Source organism: Penaeus monodon, chromosome 38, assembly GCF_015228065.2.
Source record: "Penaeus monodon isolate SGIC_2016 chromosome 38, NSTDA_Pmon_1, whole genome shotgun sequence".
NCBI lineage: Eukaryota > Metazoa > Arthropoda > Malacostraca > Decapoda > Penaeidae > Penaeus > Penaeus monodon.
In genome coordinates this window covers 27841233-27858763 of record NC_051423.1, presented here as the reverse complement: position 1 = coordinate 27858763, position 17531 = coordinate 27841233, and the positions used below count along the sequence as shown (strand labels likewise).

At 42.2% G+C, this 17531-nt stretch overlaps 1 protein-coding gene and 1 pseudogene across 1 annotated transcript in view; one reads left to right on the top strand and one right to left on the bottom strand.

Annotated features, from left to right (window-relative positions):
• The window catches only part of LOC119596562 (lysosomal acid glucosylceramidase-like), a 16399-nt gene extending 15484 nt beyond the window's left edge, over positions 1-915 (top strand). Inside the window, exon 11 of the mRNA XM_037945861.1 lies at positions 411-915. Coding sequence (XP_037801789.1) covers positions 411-513 — 103 coding nt within the window. The 3' untranslated portion in view covers positions 514-915. The remainder of the gene's footprint in view (positions 1-410) is intronic.
• Positions 916-2635: 1720 nt separating this feature from the next.
• The window catches only part of LOC119596775, a 68579-nt pseudogene continuing 53683 nt past the window's right edge, over positions 2636-17531 (bottom strand).

The following is a 17531-nucleotide window of genomic DNA, read 5'->3' as shown; positions in this document are numbered from 1 at the left end:
ATATATAAAAAAATTTTTATATATATATATATGAATATCCCGTGAATATCCCAAACCTTAGAAGTTTTGGATAAACAAGCCAACATTCTGTGTATATTGCGTTGTAAAATTGATAACGGTACACCTTACGTGTACTTAAACTAAACTTAACTCAGACTTACTGAACTTTTTTATTGGATGTGTTAATCTTATTCCTCAAGATTATTAATGAGCATGTTATTGAAATCAGTGTCCCAAACCGTCGAAGCTTTCGGATTAGCTAAGCAGCCGAACAACTTGAACCTATATTATTTCTTACTGTATGTGTTTACTGACTAGATACAACGCTATGATTTTATTTACGCAGATGTGCATTACATTACAGACAGTTATAACATAATTTTATTCAATTCTTATTTCCTCTTCAACAGATCCACAAAAACTATGGAAACGATTGTGGAGACTGAAGATCGTGGATCACTAAGGCTCAGTGTGGGACCCCGATCACTGCAAACCATCGTCTTTGTGACATAATCGAAGTGATGTATCTGGTTACCATATCAGCCTATCGTGGATACGGAAATGTATGCTGTAGTTTTTCTTATATCAGACCATTGCAAAAATATTTGGGGAAATCGATTTAGAATTACCATGTCACCCTTTTATATATTGCATTTTTCTATGTAGTGCAAAATACATGTATGTAAGTTAAAACACCAAATTACTCTTCAATACCTGTGATGTAAATTGAGAATTCTACACTCATTCAACCATATGATGTTATTGCCTAAGACTAATCATGTAAGTACTTAGATCAAGTATAGTATATTCCCTACACTAGAAAGTAGCTGAATGTTGCATACTCTCACATGTATTACTTACCCCTTCGTTCGATCGATCACTATATGCTGTTGCAATAAAACATTACCACAACTATAGAGGATTTATAAGGCCTAATTGGTCTTAAGGAAATGACTTTTCACTGTCGACTAGTTCAGTTCTACAGAGAAAAAAAAAGACTTCCAGGAGTTTTGTTATACATTACTAAGTGTTTCACTGTTTAGAAAAAGTAAACAAAACGATTGCATTCTTCAGTGAAGATTTGTTTTATTCTGTAAGGCACTGTTGCACACTGGTGCAGGATAGATGACTCTGATAGTGGTGTATATACAGTGGGTTTGGTGAAATTATGGTGCCTGTGACCCAGACTAATAATTGGTCTACTAAAGAACCTGGTTACTACAGCCATATACTGACTATCCTAAACATAACTTACTTAAGATATAGCTATGCCTCCTTGTGGCCACCCATAGAAACTGGGTATATTGTGGTTTCAGACTAAGTTGTGGGGGATCTCGGAGCAGCAGGAGGCCCTAGAGATATGGAGACATTGCTCACTGGTGTGCGGACATGCCCTAGCTCCGTATCAACACCTATCCCCCAGCCCCCCTGGCTTGGGGGAAGAGGGCCTTTCCAGTCCTCTTCCCCCCATATAAAAAACCTCACTGGCAACTTCTCTTATTTTTGGTAATGCTGGGGGGAGGGTTCCTGAACCTCTTACCCAGCAAGTGAGGCAGGCTGTGGGTCCTGTTGGGTGGGCAACTGCTGGGGTGCAGGATGGGAACGGGAGTTACTCATCCCACCTGTGCTCTGGCAGCCGCCAACCCTGTGTGAGGTGACAGCCTGAGGCTTAAACTTAGGTGAACTGTCGGAGTAGGAACTTGGAACATCTGGTCATTGCAGTAGGATGAGCGATTACACCTGCTATCGAGGGAACTGAAGCAGTTGGGAGTTGAAGTGACTGCCCTCTTGGAGATAAGCCCTGGCAGCAATACAGTTAGTATGAGTAGGTGCACTTACTACTGGTTGGGCTGGAGCGAAGGTCATCATCTCCAGGGGGTAGCCATCTCCAGCCAACTTCAGCCCTCAGTAATAGAGGTAACACCAGTTGATGAGCGTATTATGGCACTGAGACAGAAGCATGCTTTTGGCTTTGTGTCTCTTATTGCTGTGTACACTCCTACTGATGTTTGCAAACTTGATGTAAAAGAGGCATTCTATACCAAACTCACGTCTGTGGCAGGCATTTGTACCCGGCGAGACATTTGCATTGTTCTCGGCGACTTCAATGCAGGATCTAGCTGTGATCAAGCTGGCTATGAGATGTCTGTCAGTCCCCATAGCTCTGGAGCTGATCCCAGCAGCGAGAACAGCCTCCTTCTGTGAGGCTTTGATAAGTTTCAGAGTTTGAGGATTTCTGGTTCAGCGCTTCAACCTGTATCGCTGGACATGGTGCAGTGATATGAGTACTGTGGCCAAGGAGATCAACCACATTCTTGTCAGCACTTGCTGGAGGATCCTTCAGAATTGCAGGGTTTACCAGATTGACTGTTCTGACCATAGGCTGGCTGTGGCTACCATATGGGTCCACTTCAAAACTCTTCGTCCCTCTAGTGGCCACTCTAGGATGTTTCACTTGGACAATTTAGGGGGGGGGGTGTGCCTGGAGGTTTGCCATGGCAGTCTCTGATCGGTTCACAGAACTTGAAAACCTGATGGACCTACTTGCTCTGTGGGAGTCCTTCAAGTGCGAAACACTTGAAGAAGTGCAGGAGCCCATTGGCCTCATGGAGCCATGGCCATATTATTCCCTTATTTAGTTGTCTAGCCCTAGCCCCTCAAGGGGACACTGGACCATTTCTCTCCCAGCATACTCCAGGCTTACTATGGCCAAGAATAAATATTTTGTACCCCAATTAGGAGCAATGAGGCTCGCCCCTTTATCAACTAGCCCCACTGATTTTAATTCTCCCGGTTTCCCCTCTCCAGACTCTCCTTTGACCACAACTCTGAACACTACTACTACCCCCTCCTCAACGCCTACTATCACCTAATTCCAGTTTAAATAATTCACTTAGATCATTTACTCCACCTCCAGGAAACATTCCTCCTCTTCCAACATCCTTTACTTCATCATCTAAAATCCACTCCTCCCTTATTACTTCTCTTGTTATACATTTCAAAGCAGTACTACTTCACTCAATGCCACTCCCTCTTCCACTTGGCCTGTTCATCTACTACCCCTACCTCTACAAAATTTTTGAGTACTCTGTTTAACCAAGCCAAATGGGATCGTGTTTTGTGATCCCCTTTACAGCCTCTTACTCTGATAATAATCTCCATGAACAAAGTCCCCAGCCGCCCCAAGCTACATCCGAATCCCAAGTTAAAACATTATCAACCCTGACAGATTTCACTGGCAAACCCATTCCTACTCAGCCTCATCCCTAACTCAATACTTGTACTGGAACTGTCTCCATATCCCTGACAAACTGCCCTGTTTACGACACGGATTGCTCAGATTGTGGAAGAAACCTACTCACCTGCCTCGTGGACTAGACTATGATGCCGTATCAGTACAAATCATTTTCCCTTGGGGCCGCTGTAAGGCCTCCACCAGTATTACTAAGATTACAGACATGACCTCCCCCTCAAGAAGAATCCCTCCCTGTCTGACCGTCAATGTCAGAATTATTGGCGTCTAGGCCACCCTGACAATTCTGCCACTCCACGGCTCGATGCCCTCTGTGCGCCCAGCTAGGTTATGATCGATTAAATTCCGCACAGTCACGCACATGTGGCTCCTATACTGTATTTTATAGGAGCTGACCTACCTACAATTTTGAGTCTGAGGCAGCAGTCCTCAGTTTCAAACTTGGCTTCACTTTATGATAGGCCAGACAGGAAGCACGTCGGCCAAGGTTTTTCTCTTGCTCCCTACTCAGTACTGCCCTTCATGCCGCCCCTCCTCCTTCCTCCCTGATGTTTCTACTTCTACTTGTACCCCCTTCCTCTCCTAATCGTATTTTTAAATATTATACATACTGACACCCCAATCTCTAACACTGCCTCCTCTCTCTACCCGTAGCAGACGATCTAAACGTTATATCCATCCTCTACCACACTATCTCCTCCACCTACCTCTTCCTCTGCCTCTCTTGTTCTCCCCCTCATAAGAAAACCTTTGTTTCTCAGACATCCCCAACCAAATCCACATCAGTAACTCCCGAAGACATTCAACACTATCTAATCATGAACCAACATAACATGCCGACACCTCATTCATCTTCCAATCTCTCTGCTCTCATTCCCTCTACACTCAAAGTAACTGCCGACATCCATCCTCCTCCTATTCATATTCCTCCAACATCTCTTCCTCCCATTCCCTCCCAACACATCCCATCCCCCCTTCCTTCCCCATTATCCCTTTCGCTTTCCCCTGGATACACACGTGACTCTTCCTTGGATTCTCTTACTCCTGAAACGTGACCCTTTTCACCCTTAAACCCCTTTCTCCTTTTGTAATCCCTACCTTACCCCACGGGACTCCTTGCAGAAATCATAACACTTTTTCCTTTGACAATTTTGATCTAAACACCCTTGTTAATCCCTACCTTTGCCCATATGGTTCACTCTCTTACACCTCTCCTCTTTCATGCCATACTACCTGAACTGGCTCTGAGGCCTTTGACGTGTTAGCCCCACTTAATCATCAACTTTTACTCTTTTCACTAATTCACCTTTCTGTGTGCTATATGATCTCTGATGTCTAGCACATTCAGTTTGCTTTGTAACCATTACCATTTACCCTTTACTGAATGGTGTAATGGAATGGGGTGGTAATACCGTGGTTTTTTAAAATAGGATTAGGTAGGTTGATCTGAAGGCGTTGTACTCAAGTGAAAGAGTTGTGGTGAGCGTGACTGATAAAAGAAAATCAATGAGTGATGGTAAACGAATCGAATAAAAAATCAAACTGAAAAAAAAACATGTTCATCTCTCATTCTACTGATGTCAAATGATGAACAATGATTCTTACTACCAAGACTGGAAACTAATGAGAAAACGCGTGCTCGCTTACTCAGTGTTTCTCAGCAGTTATACGTATCTATAAGTAATCTATAATGAATGATTTATAAACCCGCAGTATTAATGTGATTTAAACAGTAATAACAAAACAAACCGATAAGAGCAACAAAGAACAAGTCTAGTGCCGTACATAATACTACCTAAAAGATAATATAAATTTTGTTTCACAAATAACTGAAATAATTGCGGATGAAAATGTTTTTAATACGTTTTATATATTTTGGTCTCCCCTTTGGACAAATTGACCAGGAATTAAAACTGCTTCAAGAATGCTTATACATTTTATTTCCCTCTGCAGGTACGATAGTCAATTATCAATAATAGCTAAGACGAGGATATGAATGAGAAGAATAATTCCGAAGTGCAAGATATGATTCAGTCATTTAATTAAATAAAAGTTTCATTTCCACTACGTATACATATTCACAGTTATCTTTTCCATAAATATTACACTTGCCATGTAAACACAAAAGAAGATATGCCTAGACAATACCACAAACCAAGAAATTACTAAATTATTTTCATTCTCATTAATTGCTTCTTTTTCACTTTAAAAACACAATGAACCTTCGATCATTAAGGGTAAACCCCAAGTTTTATCACAATGATCCCTATGCAAAAAAGGGCCCGTATGGGAGAGACCTATGTGCCTACTTCCAGCCTCAGTGATCCACGACTTCAACGTCCAGAATTACTTCGATGTCGTTTGCCGATCTGTGAGAGAGAATGATGTATATGATAAAATAAACTACGATGATTGAAGAATATATTAGTGACCAAAAACATTGATTAACATAGATATTTTTAATAATACAAAGGGGTTCCCCAATAAGACATTAACAACAGGAATAACTGGAAAATTTACATGTTTTGACATTGATAATAGATGATATGGGAAAGTACGAATACGGAAAACACAGTTAGAGTAAATGCTAATCTGAAAATCAAATTAAAACTAATTCTCGATAAAGATAAAAATAAATTAGTGATAGTGATATGTTTATGGAGAGCAATACGATAAAAAGGAATAATAAAAAATTTAATAAATTAGGTTCATTCAATCTAGCCCAGCTAATGTCACTGCAATATTTGCCTGATAAGATTAATACAAAAAAATAAACTTTCAAAAACTAAATGGTATACGTATTTTAATATCATGCAATATTTTAAATTGTACAAATGAAGAATAGAGCATTTCATCTTCAATTCTTACAGTATGTGTGATACAGTAATACATTTGAATAATACGGTAATACATCTGAGTAATACAATTAAATACATTAAAGTGACACAACTACACACACCAACACATCTCAACCACGCAGTAATACTTAGATAAACACAACACAAATGTACACTGTAACACATTTCAGCGTTCCAGTAATAAACCAAAAACATTCAATACAGTGGAAAAAAGCAAAGAGAATTAGTGTACTCACCTGTTGAGGATAACGACGGCTGTGGAGCCATCGGGGTTCCTGAAGGCGGTGGCGTCCAGCTTCTTCGGGTCTTCGGAGGTGAGGCCCAGCTTCGTCGCCCCCTTCTTCACGAACTTGGAGAAGTGGCCCATCGCGTAGAACCATCGGGTTCTTGTAGAACTCATCTGCTTCCTTTACGAGAGTCAGAGCAACTAGAGTGAGGTGTGTGTGTAGTTCAGCAACACACACGTACAAAAATACAAGCGATAAGTGAATAGTTAACACATGTATTAAAATGCTATGTTAACACCCCCCCCCCTTTACCTTATTCACAATGATGGGAGCGTCGACGAAATTTTCAGCCCAGTTGGGTCCCCCTTGCATGTCCAGCGCCAGATTCCAGTCCACCCAACCCGTGACCCAGTGGTTCATGTCCTAAAAAAATAGGGGTGAAATTTCTTTTAACCCTGGTTCACACCCCGAAAAAAATATGGAGTTTTAAATCTCATTGATCTGAAACAAATTGATAATCTCTATTTGAAGTTTTCATGCCCTTGTCTCAGGTATTCATGCCCTACATTCGAAGCGGGAGGTGAGATATTTACAAAACAAAATAGCTTTATCTACAGCAAGTTGATAACTATGTTCATTGAGAAGAAATCCTAAAACAAAGGGGAAAAGGAAGCTTAAGTTTTAAATCTCGTTTGACCCAGGATCCTAGATGGATTATGTCCTTGCATGAATATAAACACATTTTCGAGGTCACAAGAGTTCAGTTTTACGTGACATATTTATATAGAAACCATTGTAAGAAATCTTTTGTTCATTGTGATTAAAATTTTTGAGAAAGTGAGGAAAAATACCTAATCAGTTTGTTTGTTTTTTGTTTAGGCTTTAGTGAGGTTATCTGTGCGGTAACATACAAAGAAGGAGAATATGAAATAATTGTTATTATAAATTTTTGAATGGCAAGTTAGCATTGAAAAATACTTAAAGAATATCTTATTATGCCTTGGTAGTTAATACAAAGGTTGGTGAACAATACCAATCTCTCTAAAAAAAAAAAAAATACCTTGAATAATTCTAATCTTACAATTAAGGATGCCTTCGTCAGTATGAAAGAGGGTATTCAAGGTAACTCACCACAATGATGCCCGTGGGAAATAATCTCGAGGGCGCCCCCACTTGCCAGGGCGAACGTCGACTTCGAGAGGGGTGGCTCCTGGGGGTGGGGTGGGGATAACATTGGCTATGGTTAATATACGTATATCTGTATATCTATCTATTATTAATGTGTAGTTACGAAAATGGAAACAAAAAACATACAAAAAAACACACACACAAAACACACACACACACACACACACACCAAACACACACACACAAAACACACACACACACACACACACACACACACACACACACACACACACACACAACACACGAATGTCATAGCAGCCGTAGCGTACTGTAAAACAGTCGCGCACTGACCCTCACGGGCTTCGGTGCCGAGGATGAAGTAATCCGGGAAGAGGTCGTGGGTCTGCGTCAGGCGCCTGGCACCAGTTTAAAGGTCCCCGTACCAGTGCACGCGATGCCCGACACGTACTGGGCAGCCTCGGGGTCGTCAGAACCTTTAATTTTGGGCGGTTTTTAGGTCTAGGGTTCTTTGTCATTAATTCATAAGCGGTTGAAAAGATGAGAATAACACTGATTGGATTGGATAATTGAAGGATATTGTTATTAAAATTTTAATTTTTTGATTTCTGGATAAAAAATTTTTTTTTATACATCAACACCAATGCATTCGATTCGTTCTCAGTGGCATTTCGTTTTTATTACTAAAAACATCGTTCCTACTTAAAAATTTTCCATTGCATCTAAAATGCAAGTGAAAATACCGTACATCTTCAGCCAGCCTGGTAGTTCATATCTCTGGTCGTGAGTATCATGAGTTTGACGTTCCGTAGCCATGTTGCAGAGCGTAGGACCAGGGTTCTCCGCCACCCACTTGCGCTGCTTCCTCTGCCGTCCAGCCCATGCAGTTGAAGAAAAAGCCGGGGACATAACCATCAATTTGGTTCTTTTGTGCCGTTAGGCCCCAGTAGGTGATTTCCCTGAGCTGCATATTCGTCCAAAAATTTCTAAGGGTATGATGGTACGAATACGATTAAACCTAGCGGTAACAATTAGGAGGCCTTTGTTAAGTAAAGCATGTAGCGTTCATGAATACATTTGCTTTCCAATATTTGGTAAGTAAAAGTAAAAGGCAAAATATATACTTTTGGACGTTGTGTTCATGGTGAAAATTGATTCACTGCAAAAATTTATTTAATTACGGTAAATAATTTTGAAAAAAAAAAACCACAGTGAATATTGTCATTTGAGATGAAGATCCCTATTTTAAAATAATTATTTCTTTTATCTGTTTTTCTTATGCTAAACCCTTCCAGCCTATGAAAGCAAGCCCCCTTCCCACCGACGAAGTAGTCTGCCAGGGCTGGTACATGTCGTGGCGCAGCTGGCCGTAGCCCACGTAGTCGTTGTTGGTCTTCATCCACTGGGCGCCGTCCACGGCGACGCGAAAGCTTCAGGGGCCGCCGGGGCCCGCGCCTCCGCCCGCTTGATCACCGGAATCTGCCCCGAAAAACTCACTGATATGTATCAAAAAAGGTGGCAAATGAGTTAATAACTCAAATGTATGTGTAGATAAGTGTGTGTGTGTGCGCCCCGAGTGCGTGTGTTCACAGCCCACTCCCACCCTTGTAGGGCTGTGTCCTCCGGTGGAGGGCCCAAGGTGCTGAGCTCCACGTCCCCCTCCGCGTCGGCGTAGGTGTACGTGCGCCACGAGAAGTCGCAGCCGCCATGTTCACGCGCCCGAGGTTGTACCGAGACCCGACGGGGAGAAAAAGGAGCTGGCGGGTGGAAGGCAGAGACGAGGGTGAGTAAGTCGGGAAACGAGTCTATCAAGGGATCAAAATAAAAATAAATCGGGCCAAAGGCAGGTTCACAGAGGAAGCGAAGTGGAGGTAAGTTGTGAAGAGGCAAGTCCATCAGGAGACTGGAGGCGAATGAGTTAGGAAGTGGTGGGTCTGTCAGGGTGATAGGGTTGATGAAAATAAGTTTGAAGAAAGAGCTACTGACGATTTTACTTTGGATATTAAAGGGTTATCAATGAGACCATATGTGCAAGTTGTGAAAAGTAGGTAGACTTAATGTGAATATAGTTAGTAAAGTTTATCAAGTTTGATAGTGAATTTTTCAGTTTGTCTGGTGTGAGAGGAAAGGGGGCACTGCAAAAGTTTCCAAACTCGTTGACACAAGAAAAATAAAAGATAAAGTACACTTTGTATATGTTGCGGAAGGTAATGTTATAAATAAAGTCTATTTATCATCTAGCATTAACGAAAACACTAAATATAATGGAGTCTCTTTTCTTACTAGAATAATAAAAAAATTAGGAGTTCTTAACGACTTCAAATATATAAATGGGAATTCTAACTAAAAGAGCATAAACACCCGTAATTAGTTTTCTAAGATGTTGAAACAAAGAAATTGGTTGCAAATTAATGATAATATCGTAATAGTAAGAATTTAGTCATAAAAAGATATATCATTTTTTAAATAAATCACGCAATTAAAGAAAATTATGGCAAAGACAGTAGAAAAGGGCTGTTGGAAAATCATGCACCCAGCCCTTTTATGAGCGCCTGTAGAAGTGGTCTCAACGCTTTCACTCTCTCTCTTTTGCGGGAAAGAGAGAGACGAGGTAAGGATCAGAGGAGCGGAACCCTTGCACGCGTCCTCTCTGCACCTGAGGAGTCGGTCTGCGCGTCCGGCGACAGGTCGAGATGTTCCTGGCGGCGGGCGTTCAGTGAAGGCTCCTCCCCAGCCATCACCGTCTGGAAGGCCGTCGACTCCAGCGCGAAGCGGGCCACGTCGCTCCCGTGCCGGAAGGCAGGAGTCCCCTCGCTTCCCACGGTTGAAAATAATCCACGTATATTCAAGTTCGACGGGACCTTGTGTGAGATTCATTCGTAGTGGAGAAAAATTGCATATGCAAGCACTCACATGACAGATGTGACTCACCATTCTGACTGCCGAGAAGGAGAGCTGCGTCCGGAGGAACCTGGCGCCCTCGATGTCCCACGTGAACACGAGTGCCTCCCCGACGGCGGGCAGGGTGGGGGGCGGGGAGCGTTGTCGCAGTAGGTGACGTTGCACACGCACGCCACGGAACCGAAGCCGAAGTCGCGCGGAAAAGCAGGGCAGAGCGACGGCTCCTCGGCGGCGGCGAACCCTGGGTGACGAGATCAGTCACAGGGCGTTTCAATTCGCGTTATCATCAAAGAAAAATTATATGTTCTAATAAGATTATGAGGCCACCGTATTGCCAGGGGGTAACAGCATTATTTTGGAAATATTGCGGTTCGAGTCCGACTGGCTACGGGGGCTCATCTCGGAAGGCATTCACACCATCTGCTTAATCAAATTCTTTCGAAAGAGCGACCTTTCCTGGGCAGGTGGATATTTCGGTTTCGCCCGCACGACGGACTTCCAAGACATAAAACCGATCAATCCAATCAATCCACTTATATTATATTCGTCTCCTTAGAGAAAAATCCTGAGTATGTTTTCAGCTTCATGAATATTCTAAGAGATATTTTAGCCAAAAACTAATTCCGTCCATGGTCATATAATACACCCAGAACATAATCTTAAAAAAAAGCATTTGAAGGAACTGTACAATCTCATATAGCCAGTGCAGCAGTTATATTCATGATTACGGTACTTCTTCCGTAAGCAAGGGAAAACCCCAAATGGCAAGTCATTTGCTGAAATATGAACTCACAGGCTCCAGAACGGATAGGATGTAAGAAATCAATAATGAAGAAAAGAAATAATAAAAAACATATCTATAATGTATTTATAATTCAGTCTACTTGCGTAAAAGGCACTTTAAAATCCACTGCTTCCGCAATATGGCGATTTAGGCTAACTGTTTCGACAGAACGAAAAACCCCTCTGAAAAGGCGGTAGTTAGATGAATATGAACTGGCCTACAAGGGAGATGGCCTGACTGGACTGACTACATCTTCAATATATGAGCAGAGACTTTTAATCTAACTTAGCTTAAGGACTAAATGATCTGTAAAAATATATATATTATAATATATTATATATATAATATATATATATATTCATATATAAATATATATATATCAATGTGTGTGTGCATGTGCGTGTGTGTGTGTGGTTTTGTGTGTTGTGTGTGTGTGGGGTTTGGGGTGTGTGTGTGGTGTGTTGTGTGTGTGGTGTGTGTGTGTGGTGTGGTGTGTGGGGTGTTGTGTGTGCGTGTGTGTGTGTGTGTGTGTATTCTGAATATTATCTGATTTTATATTAATTTTAATTTTAATTTTCCCCTATTTTTTTCCTTTCCACTTTTTTAGTCTAGATCATGCCCTGGGCCATAAGATAACAAAAGCTCGGGTGAGTTAAATCCGGCAAGCACTTGACTCGGCATTAAAATACGATGATGTTTCAAAAAGAAGCCCCATGGTTTCCCCGACGAAATACTTAAATAAACTTGTGACCTTTATTAGGAAAAAAAAAATGAAAATCGATTTGAAATTGACGAAACAACTTGCCATCTGAAAAAAAAAAAAAAAAAAAAATCCCCTCTTACGGGTTTAGACATACTCGTTTACTCCCTCGAACAATGTATTAAGGTCCCTTTCCCCCCCCCCAAAAAAAAAAAAAAAAAATATTATATCATTTTTCCAAATAAACCAAAAAAGAGAGAAATAAAAAAGAAAACACCGCAAGCAACAGACAGATAATCGCATACTATAAAAGAGAGAGAACAATAAACATGCTTCCGAACTAGCCGGGAGAACCGAACACCCAGGCTCTCATGGTCGACGGCAGGGGAAATGTCAAAAAAATGGGGAAGTGAAGCGACCCGTGACCCCAGAGATAAAAAACGGGAACCTTAAACTATGTATTTATTTTAAAACTCATATCAGGTTATTTTGGGGAAGGGGGGGGGGGGGGGGCGGGGGGCAGGCAGAGGAACAGTGTTGTTATAAGGGGGTTTATATGGGGTTTTGGAAGGGGGGATGGTAAAAAACAGATGGAAAACTGTGTAATTTTGAAGGTATTTATTGACTTGAATCTAAAGAAAGCAAGAAAAAAAAGAAGTATTACATATAGCCAAAAACAAATAGAACAGAACACACACCCGTCGTCTTCAGTCAGTCAGTCAAACGGTCAAGCAGCCTGTCTGTCTCTGTCTGTTTGACTGCCTGTCTCTGTCTTCTTCTGACTTCTGTCCGTCTGCGTCTGTCATCTTGCTATCTGTCATCATCAGCATCAGTCTTCTGTTGTCTTTGTCTGTCTCGTCCCCGCTGCTGATAGCGTTCTGCAGTCATAGTTGTTTTTTGTTCCTCTATCGGGTTTTCTGCCAGTCTCTGTCTGTTTGTCGTTTTCATCTCTTTGCTGTCTGTTTCCCTGTCTGTGGCGTTTGTTTTATTGCTTTTTTGTCTGTCTATCCCTTTTTTGCTGTAGTCTCTTGACGCTGTCTCTCGTCCGTTGTCGTCTCTTGTCTGTCTCTCCTTCGTCTCTCTGTCTGTTGTCCTTTTTTTGTTGGGTTTTGTCATCTGTCTGTTTTTCTTTGTCTGCGTCGCTTCTGTTGTTCTTTGCCTGTCTGTCTTTTGTCTCTTTTTTGTGTCTTTTATCATTTTATCGTTTTTTTTCTCTGATGTTGCTTTCCGGGCTGTGTCTGTTGTCTGTCTCTTTTCTCCCTCTCTCTCGGGTTTCTTTCATTCCTTTTCTTTCTTCTTCTCTCTCTCTTTCCTTTTATTCTTCTCTCTCTTCCCCCCTCCTTTTTCTCCTCCTCTCTCCTTCTCTCTCTCCTTTTTCCACTCTCTCTCTCTCTCTTCCTTTAAAATATAATAATAAAAATATATTATATGTGTGTGGTGGTGTGTGTTGGTGTGTGGTGGGGTTGTGTGGTGTTGGGGTGTGGGGTGTGTATGTGGGTTGTGTGTGTGTCTTTTTATATAATATATTAAAATTTTATATATTATTATATATTATATAAAATAATATAACACACACATAATATACAAAAATATATAATAATATATATTTTATAAATTATATATAAAAATATAAAATATATATATAAAAATATATATATAAAATAAATAATATATATAAAATAATATGTATAATAATAAATGTATATATTATAATTAAAAATAAATATATTATTATATATATAATTTTATTATATAATATATATAGGGTGGGTGCTTTTATGTTTCGGGTGATGTGAAGCGAGGTGTGGGAGCAAGTTGGTGTTAAGTGCTTTGCATGCCTTCTCGCCTGCAGCTGCTACCGCTGGCAACCCTGGGCGGGGAAAAGGGAGCACTGTGATAAGTCTCCCCTGCCAGCTCGAGCCCCGTCTTCATCAAGACTTTTTCCCGTGCCCCCCTCGTGGCTACCATGGGAATTGGGACCTGCGAATTTTAGAGGCTTTGGAGCACGGAGGCCCAAAGGTAGGAGCAGGCCATGGCGTTTGACACTCCCTTATTCATACAACCCCGCCCTCGTGCCCCCCCTGGGGGTTAATGGGGGGCGTGTGGAGGCAGGCCCTTCCCCCCCAGTTTTAAATGGCAGCAAATCATATAGAAGTTTTGCGGGGGTAGGGCAAACGTCCCTTTTTTCCAGCAAATAAGGCAGGCTGGGGCCCACGGGGTTTGCGACTCTGGGAATCATCTGGGAACGGGTTACCCCCACCGTCTGCGTCCCGACAGCCCCCCCTTGGCGTGAGGTTTTGGGGGCAAAGCCCCGGGACCCCCCCGGTGGATATGGGACCTGCAGCTGGCTTGGAATGTCCGCTCTTTGCGAAGGGAAAGCAAAAGCGCGAGGTTAAGGTGACTGTCTCTCGGAGGTGAAAAGCCCTGGCACGGCATGATTAGGGGGGGAAAAACAAATGCTTAGACTAGTCGGGCGCAGAAAGGGTTTTTACCACCCTCGGGGAGTAGCCTTTTAAAGCCACCCCAGCAGTTTTTCAGCCCTGGGTAGTTAGGGTAACCCCAGTCAGTAAAACGATAATGTATGAGATTGAAGCATAAAATTTAGCTCCATGTCTTATGCTTTTAAGCTCGCGCGATTTTAAAAAAAATGAGTGAAAGAGATTTTTAAAACCCCCAAATTTGCATCTGTGACAGACAGCTGTCCTCGGCATGTTTTTGTATTGTTCTGGGTGACTTCAGGGGAACGGCTGTGACTGAGCGGCATAGATTCTGTTGGTCCTCAGGCCAGGAGTGATGCGGGCAGTGAGAAAGCCCTTTTCCGGGTTTTTGCTAGTCCCAGAAATTATGTTTTCTGCCTCTTGGTTTCAGTGCTCTGATCCAATTTTGGACTTGGGCATGTAGGGGTAATGGGCCAACGAGTTTGTAAACATCGTCATCAGCACCTCTGGAGAATCCCCAAAACTACGGGGTGATCGGAGTCCCGAGTTCGTGGAACTGTTTAGATAGTTGTGGCTACTCTCGGGTCAACTTGAGAACCCCATTGTTCCCAATGAACACCACGGGGGATTCATGTGGACAACTGAGGGAGTGGGAGTGGCCTGGGGGTTTGCTGAAGCTATCTTTCTAGTCGTTTTAAGCACCAGCGGCCGGGTTTTCTGTGGGAAACACCTTTAAGCTATGAAATGGATTAAAAGAAAAATGGGGAGCTAAGGAAAAAAAAAATTTACGCGGGAGACCAAGGGATAAAAAGAATAACCCGGGAAAAAAAAAAAAGCAAAGAAGGGAAAGGACAGTTATGGGAATTTTGCCAAAAAGGAAAAAACAAAAGAAAAAAAAACCCTTTGCCTGCCAACCCCTGAGAAAGCTGAAGGGGCCCCAGAAAAACCAGATCCTACTGGGGTGTGGTTGTGTTGGGCTGTATTTGAGTAGTTGACCAGGAACCCACCAACAATTAACCCGGTCAGTAGGGGCAAGATTCCTTTTGCCCGTCTCCCCCATCAGCGAGGATCCACCTTCCCAGGACGAACTCAGGATGGTATCTCCAAAATAAGAGTGGAAAAACAGTGTGTGGGCTGCGGCACCAGAGGCTGGAGCAAAACAAGTTCACTCTTGGTTTGCCTACAATAGACTGTATCCCGGTGCTTTGGGTCATGTAGAGGCCCCTGTGGTTTGGGTGTGGGGGTTCTTTTGGGGCTTTACATTTACTTCAAAAAGGCATTTTTTAAGTGCACCGCAAATCATTTTAGGAATCCCGAAAACTAAGAGGAATTCCAACAAGGATTTTGGGATTAACACAAGCCGTATACTGTACTGAAAGTTGTAAAGGGGCGAGGACCTGTCGAGCTTTTTCCCTATAGTTTAGGAGGAGGCCAACTTTTCTTGCCCCAAAAATTTTAACACTTGCTGTAAGCGAAAGGGGACCCCTGCAAGCCACCAAATATGAGCGACATGGAGGTTTGGGAGCCTGGTTTCAAATGTTAGCGAGAGAGAGAGGGTTTGGGCAGGTCAGGGGAAAGGGGGTTTAGCTTTTGGTTTATTTTTGAAGGTAAAGGGGATCCCCCCAAAAGATAAACCCGGGACCCAGGTCGAGGCAGGTGGGAGCTGAAACCTTGTGGTTGGTCTGCAGCCATGTGTCTCTGTCTTCTGTCTTATGGTCCTTTTTTTGGGGAGTTCCCCTTTGAGGGCGTATGTTTTTTTCCGTGCGAAAAAAAGAAAGTTTGGGGGGACATCTCGTCCTGCCCCCAAGGAGAAGGGCAGCCCTTGACCCAGGTGTGAAGGACCATCCCGGTCTTGCTAAAATTGTTGTTTCCTTGCAGGAAGGATACCGGTAGAGAACTGTCCAAAAATCATTTTGGAGAAAACCGGGCAATACAAGGACCCAAACCCTTAAACTTTGCTGATGATATTGCTATCTTCTCAGGTTTTTTCGAAACCCAGGGCGCTCTTTTGGCTTTTGCATGATTGAGGCCCCTGGGGCTAGGGGTCCCTGGCCCAAAGACCAAAAAACCAGGAATTTGGGGGCCTGCTAGGAGATCTGCCATCAGTACAGTTGTGGCGGGAAAACATAAAAGGTCACAGAGAGCTTTATATACTTGGTAGTGCACCCCCTGATCTGAGCTGAGACCGGGAAGTCAGTAGACAGTTTGGGCCCGGGGGCAGCAGGGGGTCATAAAATCTTTGGGACATGAGTTTTGGAGAGCCGGTACCTGTGCAGAAAGGACCCACTTCTTCAAGGTACCATTTTTACTATAGGGTGGGAAAACCCTGGATGTATTTTTGTGTTTTAAAATCTCGTTAATGTCTTTTGTAAAGTTTCCGGCCCCGGCCCAGGGGGCAGTTAGCATGACCATGTGCCCACCAAACGACGGCTACACCATGAGACGGGGTTATTTGCATAACCGGGACCCCAACTCAGGTTAAGGGAACCTGCTCTTTTCCCTGGAGTGCCCTTTCCCCCCTCAAGTTGTTTTCTTTGCGATTCAGTCGTGTTGGAGGAGGCCCGTGGACGACTTAGGGGATGGCTTGGGCAGCCGACCTTTGTCGCTACGAGTTATTTGATATAATATAAAATAATAGAATAAAATATTAATATATAAGGATAAATTAAAATTATATTATATATATAAGTATATAAAATAATAAATAAGCATAATACACACACACACCCCCACACACACACACACAACAAACACACACACCACAACAACACACAACCACACCCCAAACAAAAATTTTAATAAATATAATTATGATAATAAAAAACCAAAAATTAATATAAAATTTTATATAATATATATAAATATTTATATAACATATATATATAAAATATTATATAATATACATTTATTTACACAACACAACCACTGCACCCCCAACACACACACCACACACACACCACACAAAACACACACACACACCACACACACAACACCAACACACAAAAACACACACACATAATATTATATATTTTTATATATAAATTATATAAATATTTTAAATAAATATAATATGTATAAAAAAAACACTTTTCCCGTTTTGATAAGTGGAAGAAAAAACCCCAAACAAAACTAGATTTTTGAAAATAAGTTCCCACGCCCCGCAGAGGTGGAATCCCCCTTTTTAAAAAAGAATCCAGGGGTTTAAAATAATCCCCACCCTACAT